Source organism: Procambarus clarkii, chromosome 16, assembly GCF_040958095.1.
Source record: "Procambarus clarkii isolate CNS0578487 chromosome 16, FALCON_Pclarkii_2.0, whole genome shotgun sequence".
Taxonomy (NCBI): Eukaryota; Metazoa; Arthropoda; class Malacostraca; order Decapoda; family Cambaridae; genus Procambarus; species Procambarus clarkii.
The window spans coordinates 45,913,938-45,930,145 of NC_091165.1; the positions used below are offsets into that span (position 1 = coordinate 45,913,938).

The 16,208-nt window shown below is 47.1% G+C and overlaps 1 protein-coding gene across 1 annotated transcript; it reads right to left on the bottom strand.

Moving 5' to 3' along the window:
• Positions 1 to 5,500: 5,500 nt before the first annotated feature.
• Positions 5,501 to 15,974, bottom strand: LOC138365384 (piggyBac transposable element-derived protein 4-like). Its single transcript, XM_069325696.1, has 2 exons — positions 15,508 to 15,974; positions 5,501 to 5,552 (listed from the first exon to the last, which is right to left on the bottom strand). Exons 1-2 carry the CDS (start codon positions 15,972 to 15,974, stop codon positions 5,501 to 5,503), a joined length of 519 nt encoding a protein of 172 aa, XP_069181797.1.
• Positions 15,975 to 16,208: the final 234 nt, after the last annotated feature.

Below are 16,208 nucleotides of genomic sequence, written 5' to 3' on the forward strand. Positions count from 1 at the left end.
GTAAGAGACGGGTAAATGTTGCAGTTGTCACAGTGAGAGCCAATTCAGGTGATGAGGTGGTCACCACTGGGAGCTTGGGGGCTAAACCGTGCCACAGAGGTTCCCGGGAGGGAAGGGGTGGTGAGGGGAGGGGAGCAGAGAGAAAGAGAGAGAGAAAGAGAGGGAGAGAGAAAGAGAGAGAAAGAGAGAGAGAGACAGACAGACAGACAGACAGACAGACAGACAGACAGACAGACAGACAGACAGAGAGAGAGAGAGAGAGAGACAGAAAAATTTCATCCACGAATAAGCCCCTATACCCACCATGCAACCACAATTCGAAGATAGGACACCCGACAAGATGGAGCCCCCCAGAGGTGCATCGTTGGTATATACTCTGCAATCACCACCTTATGAACCCTCAGTCCGTCGAGATCGGGCTCAGCAACATAGGCACAGATTGACAATGAAAGTGTTCCCTCCCTCGACAACGTCGAGTGCCACAGTTTTACGGGTGAGAGAATGTGCCTCCCCAAACACCCGGCGTCAAAACAGAAAAAGACATCTGAAAGAATAATCACGAATAGAAAAAAATCGGCGGAAAATAACAATTAGAAAGAAGAGGAGGAGGGGAAGGGAAAAATGGAACATTTTTAATCCAACCCACTACTAACTTGGGGTTGGATACCAGAACTTTAGTACCACCAGCAAAGAAGCCGGTTGCGACCCATTGTGGCCGTAACATAATTGGCATCCCCAGCAGGATCCGACCTCTTGTGAAGTACGTTTGACAGGGGTGGTGACGTGGTGTAACCCCCTGTGAATAATTTCCCTGTTCGTTATTTTTGAGGACGTTACATGTCCTGTGAAGTGCTAAGTGTGATTAATTGCTGTATTGGCGAGTGCGGTGCTCAGTGTGATTAATTGCTGTATTGGCGAGTGCGGTGCTCAGTGTGATTAATTGCTGTATTGGCGAGTGCGGTGCTCAGTGTGATTAATTGCTGTATTGGCGAGTGCGGTGCTCAGTGTGATTAATTGCTGTATTGGCGAGTGCGGTGCTCGGTGCGATTAAGTGCAGTATTGGCGAGCGCGATGCTCAGTTATTATAAGTGTTAAGTGAAGCGGTGTGTTACTTGCTCGTGCACCACTTGGTGACAAAATGGCAGAGAAAATAACCATTGAGGATCTAGACGATGTTCAGGAATTTCTGAACAAGGAGGACTGTCTTGCTAGAGTGAAACATCTGGGAAAGCAGGAACTTGTGCTAGTAAGTGCCTATTTAGAGATCAAAATACGTGAGAGTGATTCCCGGGTTCAAATCTTATCGAAGGTTCATAAGCACTTAAAGGCCGGGGAGAAGCAGGAAAGCGAGGCACAGAGTACAAAGGAAAGTGTGGTGGCTTCCACTGAAAAGGAAGACAAAGGTAGTAACGATGAGAGTGATGCGGGTGAACTGAATATAAGTTATCTATCTGTCAAAATGCGTTCCTTAGAAATAAATCGTGAGATAGAGTGGAAGAAATTAGAAATAGAATGGGAAATGAAAGAGAAGGAAGACCGGTCCCACAGAGTGCTTTGAAGACTCCCCCAGGTAGTCCCCGAAGGACTAGTCCTAACAGACCAACACACCGTAGTCCAAGGAGGAACGTAGTGTGTTGGACTTGCGGGCAGAGAGGGCATGTTGCTGCCAGGTGCCGAGGAGGGACAGGTAATGACCCGCACAGAGAAGTAATGCTGATGAGTTGTAGGACACCACCAGTGGGAACCCAGTCTCTAAAGACGAGTAGAGAAGGACCAGGATTATTTGCCCCTCACACTTCAGGCGGGTATGTAACGAGTGATCATACTGGTAGATCACTTGTAGTGCTCAGAGAAGTGGAGCAGCCCAGTCCCTGATCGTGAGAGACACGTTACCCGACGGAGTGAGTGTTGATGGGAGACAAAAGGTTGTTCTAGTTGGGTTTCCTTTGATGCGGTATGTTGCCCCCTTAGCGCAAGTACATCTAGACTCGCCCTACTTCAGTTAGGTAATGTAATGACACATGTGCATTGGCAGTAGTTGATACCTTGCCCATAGCTGGGATAGAAGTAGTACTAGGCAACGACTTGGCGACAGGTTTGAACTACGATCATCTCAAGATGGTGGACGATCCAGTAGTAAGGTCTGAGGTGACTGCAGAACACATTAATATCCAGGTACAGGCAGACGAGAAATTATATAACTTACTTAATTCTCCATCTACCCAACAGATTGAAAGCATTCCAACAGATTCTGCCGACTCTTCTCCCGACCAGAAACATGGGCTTACGGTGACAGAAGCAACTGAGCAAGAAGAGGAGCCTCATGTACAAGCGCCCACGGATACCCAAGAGTCTGGAGTGACGGCATAAAAGTACTTGCGGTATGGCAAGGTACTATATTCACTGAACCAGCCAGAGATTTCCCAGACGTCAGAGGTATGTGAGGTATGTGCGCAGGTTCTAGTGCTCTCTTTGATCCAAGCCAGGCTAATGGATATAGCCCGCTATGGATATTACAGGCTCATGAAAATTATTCCTACTTTAGCCAAATGTTTCTTAGCTGTATTTTGTATTATTCTCGTGTGTGTCCTAAGCGAAGATCAGTGGTCGAACCGTCAGATGATGGCTCCTATGAACATCGTGGAGAGACACCAGGGATTGTAGATCTGCCCTATGAGTATAGCAGTCGAAGAAGGGACCCAGAAGAGGATTGATAATACAGGGAGTAGGAGAAATGTTTTAATGAGTGGCTGTTCCTGACAGGTTGACACCCCCCGGCGTAATTGCTGAGCCTGGATTCAATATTATACGGAACGTTGGTCGACCTGACGGTGGAAAAGCGAACACAATCTTCAATGTACAAGCAGTCCTGGTGGGACTAGGTGTGGGCCTAGTAAGCAGTTATGCTGTAAGTACAGATATAAAGACTATTGCTGTTACTCCGAATCATCTGTCCCCGATATTCCAGATTTCCGTCTCCCTGAAGGACTGTCAGATCGGTGCAAGAAAACCCTTCTGCGACCAGCCACCTGCGGTGCTACGACACAGGGAGGTGTCTATTCACCCCAGATCGAGCCTCTGTAGATCCTTACCCAAGACACGTAAGATAATGGTGCCTCTGACAGGCATCTCAGTAAGGTGTTTGGAAGTCGCATCAGGCAGGTCATTGCCTATGATCTTCGAGTTTTCCTTGTGCCAGATTCTCCTATTAAGGCAGTTTTGCAGACAGGACATCCTCACCACATCAGTCCATTGTTTATGTGCGTCTGGTTGGTTTTGTGCTAACGTACTAATTTGGTTTGTTTTCTCCTTTGTAGAAACCCAAATCAAATTCCTTTTGGTGGGGAGGTGTTACGAACACGATTCCATCGTCGGAGCATGAAGTAGCGACGTCAGTGCCATCTGTGAGTCCACTCCCGAAACCCCCACAAATTGGACGACGCCATCTAGTGGTGACAGGATTATACCAGCAAGAGGCGCTAGATTCCTGTCCTAGTCAGCTCAAGAGGTAGCTGGTGCTGACGTCTGGTGAGGTGGCGCCTAGAAAATCAGCGCCATCTGTTATAGGAGGAGTTGTATGTCTATGTCAGAGAACGTAAGTGATGTTTTCTAGTGTCCCATGTACTGACCAGTGTACTGATGACGTGTCTGTATCCACAGAGTCGACGTAGGGCTGCTGTGATACGAGGACAGTCAGTCTACCCAGGGCAGCCAATAGCTCTCTACTCCATTCTACTTTACGGAAGCAGTGACCCGCCGCCGCCGGAGAAGAACTGTGTAGTGTTCTACTGTCTACCTGTGAAGTAGCAGTGACAGAATTCGGCGTACCCGGGACTGGCTAACGGAAGAGACGACTGACAATAAGGTGCTATGGAGGAGTGTAACCAGCGAGATGCAAGAAGCTCCTGCCAAGGGTTCGCTACCCTTGTGTTTGTACGTGAAGAGGCCCAGCAGCGCGAGGCTGACATTCTCTGCCAGCACCAGGCTGGAGAGTGATTGTGGGCGTACACGAAGAGCACCTGGTGAGACTGTTTTGGCTGGATCGTGGCTAGGGTAGACTCGTTGGTGTTTCCCAGTACTGGTTGAGGACGGTACTGTGTGTTGAGGAAACACGGTAGCTGACAAGACTGCATCGCTTGAGCATTGAGGAGCGCTTAGTGTCCTATGAGAGAGACACTTCTGTACATATTAAGTGTAGTAATACTTTCTTTAGGATTATGAGGTGATGGGAAAGTGTTTATATGTGAAAATATTAATAATTGATGAAGTGTCGTATTCAATGCACCTCCCCATTGTGTTTCACTTGCATTACCGAGCTCACTCCTTGAAAGCCACTACTAACATGGGACCGGATACCAGAACTTTAGTTCCACCAGCAAAGAACCCGGTTGCGACCCATTGTGGCCGTAACATGCAGTGATTAGTGAGCAGCTCCAGGAACACGGCCTTACTGGTTGTGCAGTGTTCAGTGAGCAGCTACTAGTGACACATCCTTACTGGTGGTGCAGTGTTGAGTGAGCAGTTCCAAGGACACGTCCTTACCGGTGGTGCAGTGTTGAGTGAGCAGCTCCATAGGGCACTTCCTCTCCAGTGGTGTAGTGTTGAGTGAGAAGCTCCCTGGGACACGTCCTCACTGATTATTAATTTATATACAAAGAGTCCTTACATTCTTGTAAAGCCAGTAGCACACATTGCGTTTCTGGCAGGTCCTTAATCCTAATTTTACCCGGAATACGACCCGCCAAATCGTTTAATATCCATGCACTCATTCACTACTGGGTGATCAGAGGCTACAGTTAAGAATTGGCGTCCGGTCAATCCTCCCCGGCTAGGATACGAATTCCAGGCGAATGTGCTCACGAAGCACCGGGCGAGTGTCTTACCACTGCACCACAGGAACTGCTAAGTGAAGAACTACTAAGTGTTGAGTGAAGAGCTGGGACATGTACTCACCGGTGGTGCAATGTTGAGTTAGCTCCCTGGGAATTGTTCTCACTGGTGGTGCAGTTTGAGTGAGCAGCTTTTTAATGATATAGCAATATATCTTTAAAGTTGTTATTGTTTATCTTCTCTGAATGTTTTAAATTTAAGGGAATTATTACTCTGAAAATAAGAGAAGACGTTCGTCATTACTGGGATTCAGAGAAGTTGTTATTGAGCAGAAGGGCAAGTCCATTGAGCTGACGGGAATGCTGGGAGAGATGTTAGACAAAGTCATGAAGATCCTCAACTTCACCATCGAGTTCAATGAGATTGGTGGCCGTCTAGACATGATGCCAAATGGATCATTTGGTGGAGTCCTGGGAGTGATGCAACGCAGGGTTAGTTTGGTAGAGCACTGCGGACTTATCAATGTAATAGAAATGACTCCTGTAACTTATGTTTTGGTTTTCAGTGATATTAGATTCCAGATGTCAGGGTTCCATGTGTCATACATAAAGGTTTTAAGATTCATGGATTTCTGCGGGTCTGCCGTGGATGTCTGAAAATAAACCTGCCCTCAGGGAGGAGATCCACTGTTGGTAATGGATTCAAAGTTGGTAATAATAATTCTGTTGGTAATGGATTTATAATTAGTGCTATTATTTACTCTCAATGCATAGTTAAGTTAGGGTAAAGTTATGTTAGGTTAAGGTTTTGTTTCGTTTGGTTTCACTACATTTGATAATGTGTTTTATTTATATAAATTTGAAATATTGATTTCCAAAATTATTTGAGTATACAATAGAATTTTATTTTCAGAAAACCAAATTCTTCTGACTTTCGAAGAAAACTAGTTCAGCATAAACATTTTTATATTGTAAATCAACAATTTATAACAAAAAAGTAATAACTGAAGAATATTCTCTGTTTAGGACAAAGGTTTATGTGTCAGTTTACAAGTACTGTAGACTATTATTGGAACCGTAATATACTCTCAGACCATCAAAAATATCTAGATATCTAGGTTGCTGTCTTGTGTTAATGGATTTACTCGGAGGACGTGTTGACGTTTTCAGGATTTAGGGTGCCGTGCACCCATTTCAAAACATAGAAGGTACTGTATCAAGGGTGTTCACGCCTCGTATAATGCACTGTCTATCTAGGGATAATTGTACACCTTTAATGGTTTACCTCTCATTAGCAATGCATACTGACATCAACATCTGTTCTCAGTTGCTGTGTGATGAGTTTGCCGGAAAGGGGCAGGAAGGAGGATTCGGGATGCCACCCACCTTCGATAGTGCACTATGACTTATTTATCAAGGTTTAATACACACCTTTATATTACACCTACTGGATCAAATACAATTACACTGGCCATTCAGAATACAAACGTTAGCTTGGTTACTGTGTTCATCTTTCCCCTCAGGGGCAGATCAGCATTTGCACTGTGACCAGCCTCTCCATGGCAGGAAGACCCCTCCTCTCCACTCCACAACCCTTCCTCCGAATAGACACTACGTTTTAATACAAAATGTAATAAGTACATTCCTGACTGTCAGCATAGTACATAAATACACTCAATTCTGCTGTTACATTTACCTCCCCATATATTCTCCTCATTTTCTGTTAATACACTAAAAAAATTTAGGTTGAAGTTTTTGTGTTCAATTCTATATACACAAGTTTTAAATATTAAGAATTTCTTTTCAATTTTATTAAACAATAGAGATTTAAAAAAAATTGAAAATATCCTAAGTTACTTTATAATTTATTGAATTACTTTAGTTTTGTTTTATTAGTTTTATTAAACTGTAATATCACTGTTGGTTAAGTACTAATTGTAATTAAGAAGCAATAAATGCTATTTACATTCTTGTCCTCCTACACTCCCAAGGTTAGGTTAGGTCGTGGTTTTCTATACAGCTTTTCAGATAAACTCTAATATCCACAATATTTTGGTGTGATGCTGGCAATTAAGTATATTTATGTACTATGCCGATAGTCAGGATTGTACTTGTTACAATTAGTATTAAAACATACTGTCTATTTGGAGGATGGACTGCCACTCCAAATCCATCCCTCTCTCTCTCCTCTCCCAATCTACTCCACCTTTCATCTTTCCCCTCCAACAATCCCTCTCTGTTTCTCTTTCCTCTCCATACTACTCTCTTCACGCACCTCCCTTGCCCTTCCTCCACTCCTTAATCTCCCATCCCTCGGACCCTTCCCCCCCGTACTCTCTCCACTATCCTGTCTCACCTACCCTTCCACCCCTCCTCGCTCTCTATAGTTTCCTCTCCTCATGCTCCTCCCTCCCCTTCCAATCTCCCCGTTCTCAACCTTCCCCCAACCCCTCTCTTTCGTCTCCTACCCGTTTCTTCTCATGCACCTCTTTTCCCTATCCTCCCCTTTACAATCTGCAATCCCTTTCACCCTCTTCCCCCCTCCCCATTGTAATATTCTCATATTAAAAGGTTGAATTCCATCGCTTCTCTTAATAACAAAGGATGGTAATTGGAGACACCACAACAACAACCGGCTGGTCGAGTCAGGTGTACCCCACAAGGGAAATTATTTCACGTTTTCTTCGAAGTAACTCTGTCAGACAATTTAAAAATGATACTTAAGAGTTGCTGAGAGCTCCGGGAAATGCTGTGAATATCGGCAAACAAAAATATAAAAAAAAAGTTAGTAGATGAAGTTAGTAGATGTGCCACTGGCCTCTGGTCTCGCACAATTCAAATGGGCAAGTGATTTAAGAGGTGTTGGTAAGAGAAATGGGATGTAAATAAAAGAAAGGATGTAAGTAAGTAAGTTATCATCAAAAAGAAGGCACCAAACCAGGAAGGTTGTGTAGCACCATCAAATGTGCGGGATAATCAGAGGGCGCTAAATATCACCAAGGACGCCAATACGAGAACAGAAACTCATAAGACGAACGATATCAAAAGTATCCGAGTCAACAAGAATACTATCGAGACACAAGCGACCGCAGAGGACACCCGGAAAACCAGACACACGCTTGTCCTGAAAGTCAGGACATTCAACAAGGATATGCACGACCGTAAGAGGGCCAATGCAATTAGGACAATAAAGAGCAAGGTGTCGCTCAATCAAGTGACCATGAGTTAAGCAAGTATGGCCAATACGCAACCAAGCCAGAGCCGTTTCCCATCGCCGGTTACGGTGGAAGGAGGAAAACCACGAGGACACACAACCTCTAAGAGAACGTAGTTTGTTACCAGTTACAGACAACCAACAAGCCTGCCAACGGGCAAGGATGGAGGAATGAATAACCGGGTAAAAGTCGGAATAAGGAATACCTTCACAAGAGATGGGACAAGAGCGGACAGCTTCCCTGATGGCAGCATCTGCACGCTCATTTAAAGAGACACCAATATGGCTGGGTACCCAACAAAACTCAACCGACTTAAATTTACTGTGAACAAGATATAGCCAATGCTGGATCTCAACAACCACTGGATGAACTGGATTAAAGGACCCGAGAGCCAAGAGGGCACAATAAGAGTCAACAACTAATACAAAGGAAGATTGACAATGAGAGAGCAGGAGACGAAGAGCATAGAAAATAGTATAATGCTCCGCTGTGAAGATGTTAGTCTCCAGAGGTAAGCGACACATATAAGTGTGATCAGGAAAAACAACAGAATAGCCAACACCGTCTGCAGACTTAGACCCATCAGTGAAGACGGAAATGGAGTGGGAGTGAGAAGAAAAGTGCTCAAGGAAAAGGCGTTTTAGAACCGTTGGAAGGGTAAAAGCTTTAGTGATGCGGGTCAAGGATGTACAAAACTGCGGAACGAGGACTCTCCACGGGGGAAAAGAAGGAACAACACAAGGAGAAATATTAGAAATACGAACAGAAAGAGAATCCTGTAAACGAGATAACCAGACAGAAAGAGGGAGGTGGTTAAGAGGGACAAGAACCGCAGGAGGGGTAAAAGTTAACGCACGAAAGAGGCAAGAGGAAGGATGTTGCAAGGACCGCGCAAGATAGCGAAGACAGTAGCGATGACGGCGGTCCTGGAGAGACAGGAAGCCAGTGTCAACATACAAGCTGAAGACGGGAGTCGAACGAACGGCACCAGAACTGAGGCGCAACCCAGTATGGTGCAAAGCATCAACACGTCAAAGAGTAGAAGGTGAAGTAAGAAATTATCAAAAGAAGGCACCAAACCGGGAAGGCTATGTTGCATCATCAAATGTGCGGATAATCAGAGGGCGCTAAATATCATCAAGGATCCCAATACGAGAACAAAAACGCATAAGACGAATGATATCAAAAGTATCCGAGTCACCAAGAATTCTATTGAGGGACAGGTGACCGCGAGGGTCGGTCGGGAAGCAAGACACACGCTCGTCCTGGAAGTCAGGACATTCAAGAAGGATATGCACGACCGTAAGAGGGACAATGCAATTAGGACAATAAGGAGCAGAGCGGCGCTCCATCAAGTGACAATTGGTTAAGCGAGTATGGCCAATACGCAACCTCGCCAGAGCCGTTTCCCGTCGCTGGTTACGGTGGTAGGAGGATGGCCTCGAGGAAACACAACATTTAAGAGTACGTAGTTTGTTACCAGTAACAGACGACCAAGAAGCCTGCCAACAGGTTAGGATGCAAGAATGGATAACCGGGTAAAAGTCGGAATATGGAATACCTTTATGAGAGATGGGACGAGCGGACAGCTTCCTTGGCGGCAGCATCCACACGCTTATTTAAAGACACACCAATATGGCTGGGAACCCAACAAAACTCAACCGACTTAAATTTATTGTGAATTAGAAACAGCCAATGCTGGATCTCTGCAACTAATGGATGAACCGGATTAAAGGACCCGAGAGCCATGAGGGCATTACTAGTCAACAACTTCAAAGGAAGACTGTCAACGAGAAAGCAGGGGACGAAGAGCATAGAGAATAGCATAAAGCTCCACTGTGAAGATGCTAGTCTCCTGAGGTAAGCGACACACATAAGTACGATCAGGAAAAACAACAGAGTAGCCAACACCATCCGCAGACTTAGACCCATTGGTGAAGATAGATACGGAGCGAGAGTGAGAAGAAAAGTGCTCATGGAAAAGGCATTTTAGAACCGTAGGAGTGGTAAAAGCTTTAGTGATGCGAGTCAAGGATGTACAAAACTGTAGAAGGGGGACTCTCCACGAGGGCAAAGAAGGAACAACACAAGGAGAAACATTAGAAATACGACCAGAAAGCGAATCCTGTAAGCGAGATAACGGGACAGAAAGAGGGAGGTGGTGAAGAGGAACAGGAACCGCAGGAGGGGTAAAATTTAAAAATAGTAGCGATCACGGGGGTCCTGGAGAGACAGGAAGCCAATGTCAACAAACAAGCTAAGGACGGGAGTCGAACGAAAGGCACCAGAAGTGAGGCGCAAACCAGTATGGTGCAAAGCATCAAGACGGCGAAGAGTAGAAGGAGAAGCAGACGAGTAAGCAGGACAACCATAATCGAGCATAGACAGGACGAGAGAGGAATGTAAAGCAAGGAGAGTACGCCTATCTGCCCCCCAAGAAGTATGGGACAAGACCCGAAGGAGGGTAAGGGCCTTAGAGCACTCAACACGGAGGTAAGAGATATGGGGAGACCAAGACAAACGAGTGTCAAGGAAAACCCCCAAAAGCTTCGCGGAATCTTTGTACTCAAGGAGATGACCATAAAGTGACAAAGAGTGACGAAGAACGACCCGTTTCCGAGTAAAAGTCATGGCAGAAGTCTTAGTAGTAGAGAACTTGAAGCCATGATCGGTGGCCCAAGACGACACGGCATCAATTGCAAGTTGAAGCTGGCGTTGAAGGAGAGGCGAATCATCACCCTGACAGCAAAGGGTAAGATCATCGACATAGAGAGCGGAGAAGACGCCTGAAGGAAGAGAGGAAAGAAGACCATTGAGGGCAACCAGAAAAAGAGTAGTGCTCAGAACACTACCCTGGGGCATACCTTCGTATTGCTGAAAAGAGGCAGAGAGAGCGGTACCAAGCCACACCCGAAAGGAACGACGAGAGAGGAAGCTGCGGAGAAAGAGGGAGATGACCACGAAGGCCAAAAAAATGAAGCTGGGATAGAATATGATAACGCCAAGTGGTGTCGTAAGGCTTTTCCAGGTCAAAAAGGACGGCAACAACGGAGGTCTTCTCAGCAAAAGTAGTTCGAATATAAACCTCCAAGTTCACCAGGACATCTGTTGTGCTGCGGCACTTGCGGAAGCCAAAATGAGAAGGAGAGAGGAGGTGATGGTGTTCCAGGAACCACATCAGACGAACGTTAACCATATGTTCAAAGAGTTTGCAGACGCAACTTGTGAAGGCAATAGGGCGAAAGTCCTTAGGGGATGTTCCCAAAGACCCTGGTTTGCGAACAGGGAACACAACAGCATCAAGCCAGCCCTCAGGGACTGACGACGACTCCCAGATCCGATTATACAGACTCGGTAAATACTGAGACATGCACGGAGGGAGATGGCGAAGCATCTCATAATGAATGCAATCGGAGTCCGCTGCTGTAGAACAGCAGAGGGCCAGGGCAGAACGAAGTTCTGAGAGAGAGAGAGAAGGGATCGTTATAGGGAAGATGAAGACGAGTGCAGAAATCGAAAGGACGAGATTCAAGGACAGGTTTACGAAGAAGGAAAGATTGGGGAAGATGAAGACCAGAGCTAACAGAAGAAAAGTGGGAACCTAAAAGGGAACCAGGTAGCTCAACAGTACTACTGATATATAGTACACAAGACACACACACACTCTCTCTCTCTCTCTCTCACCCTCGCTCCCCTCGGTTTTGCGTTTTAATCCTGCTTTGCAAGTTAAATCTCACTATGGACTCTCTAGCAGCCCGACAGTATGGTGTTATGTTGATCATTAGACGAACAGAGGCGGAGGAGAGCAGTTACTCCGTGTGGACGAACGATCATAACTACCCCGCCGAGAACCTAGTTCGGTAGCGACCTGCAACGGGTCCGTCACAAGAGTACCACGGAGGTGAAGGACTGGTGAAACATCGGGAACGAACTTACCCGCTATCTTGCGGATACGCTTCCAGGTCTGTGGCAGCGGAGTTTCGGACGTAATTGTGGAGACATAAGATGCCCAACATTCACGTTTAGCCATACGGATGGCCCTACGAGCCACCGCACTCGCCTTCCGAAAGAATAGAAAAGAATCGGCCATCTGCCGACGGCGGTATCTCTTCTAGGCTGCACGCTTAAAGCGGACAGCCCGAGCACAGTCTGCATTCCACCAGGGAACGCACTTCCGCGGACCCCGAGAGGAAGAGCGAGGAATAGAGCGGAGGGGAGCGTCGAAGACAGTGTCATGAAGAAGGAGGAGAGAGTGAGAGAGGGAAACACAGAAGGGAGAGGTCAGAGAGAGCAGCACTGAGGCTAAATAGGTTCCAGTCCGCTTTAGCAAACTGCCACCTAGGGAAGGGGAGGGGAGAGCGAAAAGAGAAAAAGGTGCCACGTGAAATCTAAGTAAAGAGACGAAGAGCAAAGAGAAAGATCAAGAAAGGAAAGGGTGAGAGTCCAAATTTGTGGGTTCACCTGAATTCAGAAGAGCGGGAAGAAGAGAGGAGAAACGGCTAAAGTAGGCGATCTCAGGTGTCCGTCAGAATATCACCCCAAAGGGAATGACGACAATTGAAATCACCCAACAGGAGCACAGGCTCCGGTAAAGAGTCCAGTAAGTGTTTCAGATCAGAAAGAGAAAGCGGGACACTCGGGGGGAGATAAATGGAACAAACTGTGTACCATTTCCCCACAAAGATACGAGCAGCAGAACAATAGAGAGGCGAAGGAAAAAGTAAGGGGAAAAAGGGAACATCAGAGCGAAACAAGAGAGCAGAAGAATTAGGAGCCCCAGCAACAGCTTGGGGGGGGGGGGGGAAGAGAAAGGAATACCCATGAAAGCGACCAGGAAGAGCACCAAACATCGGCTCCTGGAGACAGACATAATGGGGTGAGAACCGCAAAATCAGAAGTTGGAGTTAAAGGAAATTGGCGTAATAACTTTGAACGTTCCATTGAAGAATAGACATCGACGAGCAGAGAAAGTAAAACAACAGAGAACAAGGAAGAAACAAATGCGAAAGAGCAACATAGCACGTTAAAGAAGGTCAGGGGGTCGGGATCAGGGTCAGTAATGCCCGGGTAGAAAGACGGGGAACCCCCAGACAGAGGACCATGAGGGGGACCCTTTGGAACAGAACTCAAAGGAACAGAGGAGGGGGGGCAGTGAGCGTATCAGGGTCCAAGGCCCGGAAACGGTTGTGAGTCTGAGGAAGGTGGGAAGGACGATGAGAAGAGCGCAACATGCGAGCATAAGAGACGTTAGCATAAGGAGGGAGCCGGCGAACCTGGCGCCTCGCCTCAGGAAAGGATAAACGCTCTCGGTGTTTCAAGTTGAGGACAGCTGCCTCAAGCTTGAAATGGATACACGCACGGGAGAAGGTAGGATGGGCCTCACCACAATTGAGGCAGCGAGCCTGGGGAGAAGTGAACTCCGCCTTAGAGTGACCTTCGCTCCCACACGAAGGACAGAGAGAGACAGTCCCAAAGCAGTGGAGAGCACCATGCCCAAACCTCCAGCACTTGTTACAGAGCCTAGGAGAAGGAATTTACTCCTGGATAGCGCACCTGGCACCAGCAAGAATGACAGAGGGTGGAAGGGTCCTACCATCAAAGGTAATCTTCACAACCCGAAGGGGTTGACGGCGACGACCACGAGGGGGACGAGTAAACGTGTCTACCTGGAGGACAGAATGGCCTTGGGCATCGAGGATATGCCGAATATCATCGTAGTAGTCCTGCAGATTCCGAACACCGGTTGCAACATGGGGTGGGAGGAGAATTGTGCCAACACTGGCATTAAACCGAGCGTTCTTTGAGACCCAAACAGGGGTCTCGCCAAGGCAGGATAAGGCAGCCAAGCGGGAAGCTGCATCCTGAGAAGGAGCAGCAACGACACGTGTACCGAGACGAGTGGGGTTGAAGGTAACAGAGGCATGCATGGACTCAACAATATGCCGATGGAAGGAGTAATCGTCAGGAGGCGCAGAATCAAGAGGGAGGACATCAAAGTATTTGGCTCACGAAGCGGGACCAAACAAGATTTGATAGACATCAGAACGGGAAGGAATCGAGCGAGTGCGGACGTGTCGAGGACGGCGTTGAGAACCCCCAGAGAGAGAGGGGTTAAAAGGCGCAGTAGTTACAACTAGAGACTGAGCCGAGCCATGGGACGAGGTAGTCACCACTGGGGGTGTGGGGCTCGACTCAACCACTGAGGATGGAGGGGAGCTGAGGGAAGTAGTCAGAAAAGCCAAAGGAGGTACTTGGTTGGGGCCCAATGCAGGGGAGGCTGCAGAGCCCGGTCTTCCAACACGGACCGACTCGGGGGCTTGGTCCCCCACCCCACGAGCCTGAGAAGGTAAAGGAGAAACAGAATTTAACATGAGGACGAAAAAGAAACATTCATTCACGAATGTGCCCCCACACCCACCATGGAGCCACAATTAGAGGCAGGACACCCAACAAGAAAATATCGCCGATCATGCCGGGGCCTCCTAGGGGTGCATCGTGAGTATACGCCCCACAAACGCCACCTTAACCCTTTAACTGCGCGGCCTATAAATATGACGCCCCAGAGTGTGCAAGAAATGAAACCTCGGGAAAAAATTATTTTTGTTTGGAAAGTGTCAAAAACCCCTCCCTGTATATGGGTATAGCAACGAAAGTTCGAAATTTTACTTACTTTGGCAGCTATGGGGTCCGAAAGGTAGGGCGTGACGTCATCATTCCCCGTGCGCCAGTGCAGTATGCTCCCAGGGCCGGTGGGGCGCGCGAGTTGTCGCGAATATATTTTTGCACAAATTTTGCACACAGTTCCAAATACATTTTATTACATTTTACGTGCTGAACCAATGTATGGTGATCACGTACACCATATTATGGCAGTAGATCATCCATACTGTCCGTAGACACTGTGTTACGTGCATCATAAAATGGTTCACTTATCCTTTACTTATTTCTCATATATCACGCAGATATATTCATATGTACACTATATATACACACTGTACAGTATCACACACTATATAAACACACTATACACACACTCAGTACTCCGCGAGTGTGTGATATGCTGCAAAACAGCCAACGGGGCAGAGTGACACCTTGCACTCCACGTACCAGGTGCTGATGCGTCTCCGCTTTTGTGGTCTGCGTGTGGTGTTCCTGCAGACTATGCATGAACGTTTACCCTTCTCCCGTGATGCTGTGCCTGGCATATACTGCAGCATGTGTACCCCGAAGTTCTCATTACCACGCCTGGGTCTGTCTGGGGCTGCGTGTGGCATTGTTGCTTGCACCCCGCGGGGTACTACGGAGCCCTCCTTACCATACTTTACCAGCAGCTGTGACACCACGCTGGCACTGAAGGTATGTATTGACGGTTTCCTGCTGGACTTCACCAGGTACGTATTGTAGCAGTTGAGCACTGAAACATCCATGAGGTGGAAAAGAACTTTTTCGTCCACTTCACTTACCTGTGCACGCACTCCACACCACCAAGCATCATGTCACACTTATCGACGAGGCACATGTTCACGTTATAGTCTATGACACAGTCCGGCTTGTACATGGGGTTGTTTGTCTGAAAATGGACCTTGCCACTGTCCAACATGGCACCGGTGTGAATCGTTGTCAGCATATTCACTTCGCGTCTGTCTTTCCACCGCACTGACAGCATATTGTCCCACTTGCGCAGCTGGCACTCACCCACACCTATACCGAACACAGGGATTTCCTTCCTGATGAGCTTCATAGTGCCACATACGCCGGTGTTGTGGGCGAGGAGGTATCTGGTCAACAGGGGGCTGGTGTAATAGTTGTTGGTGAACAATATATGCCCCTTGTTCAGCAACGGCTCCATCATGGTTTTTACGACACTGCCGGAGAACCCGTGTTCATCTTGAGCTGGTATGTCGACGTCTGTACCAGAATACAAGATCATGTCCTGGACGATACCTGCCTCACAATCGTACAGCACAAACAACTTGAGGCCAAAACGGTGCCGCTTGGAAGGGATGTACTGTTTGAATGCCAGTCTACCCTTGAACAATACCAGCGACTCGTCGATAACGACATTCTGTTATCGACGATTCACCGAGGAGACGACATATCCAGGTACAAAATAATCCCTGAACTTCCCTCTCAGGTCGCTGAATACCTTGCGTACTTTCCAAAG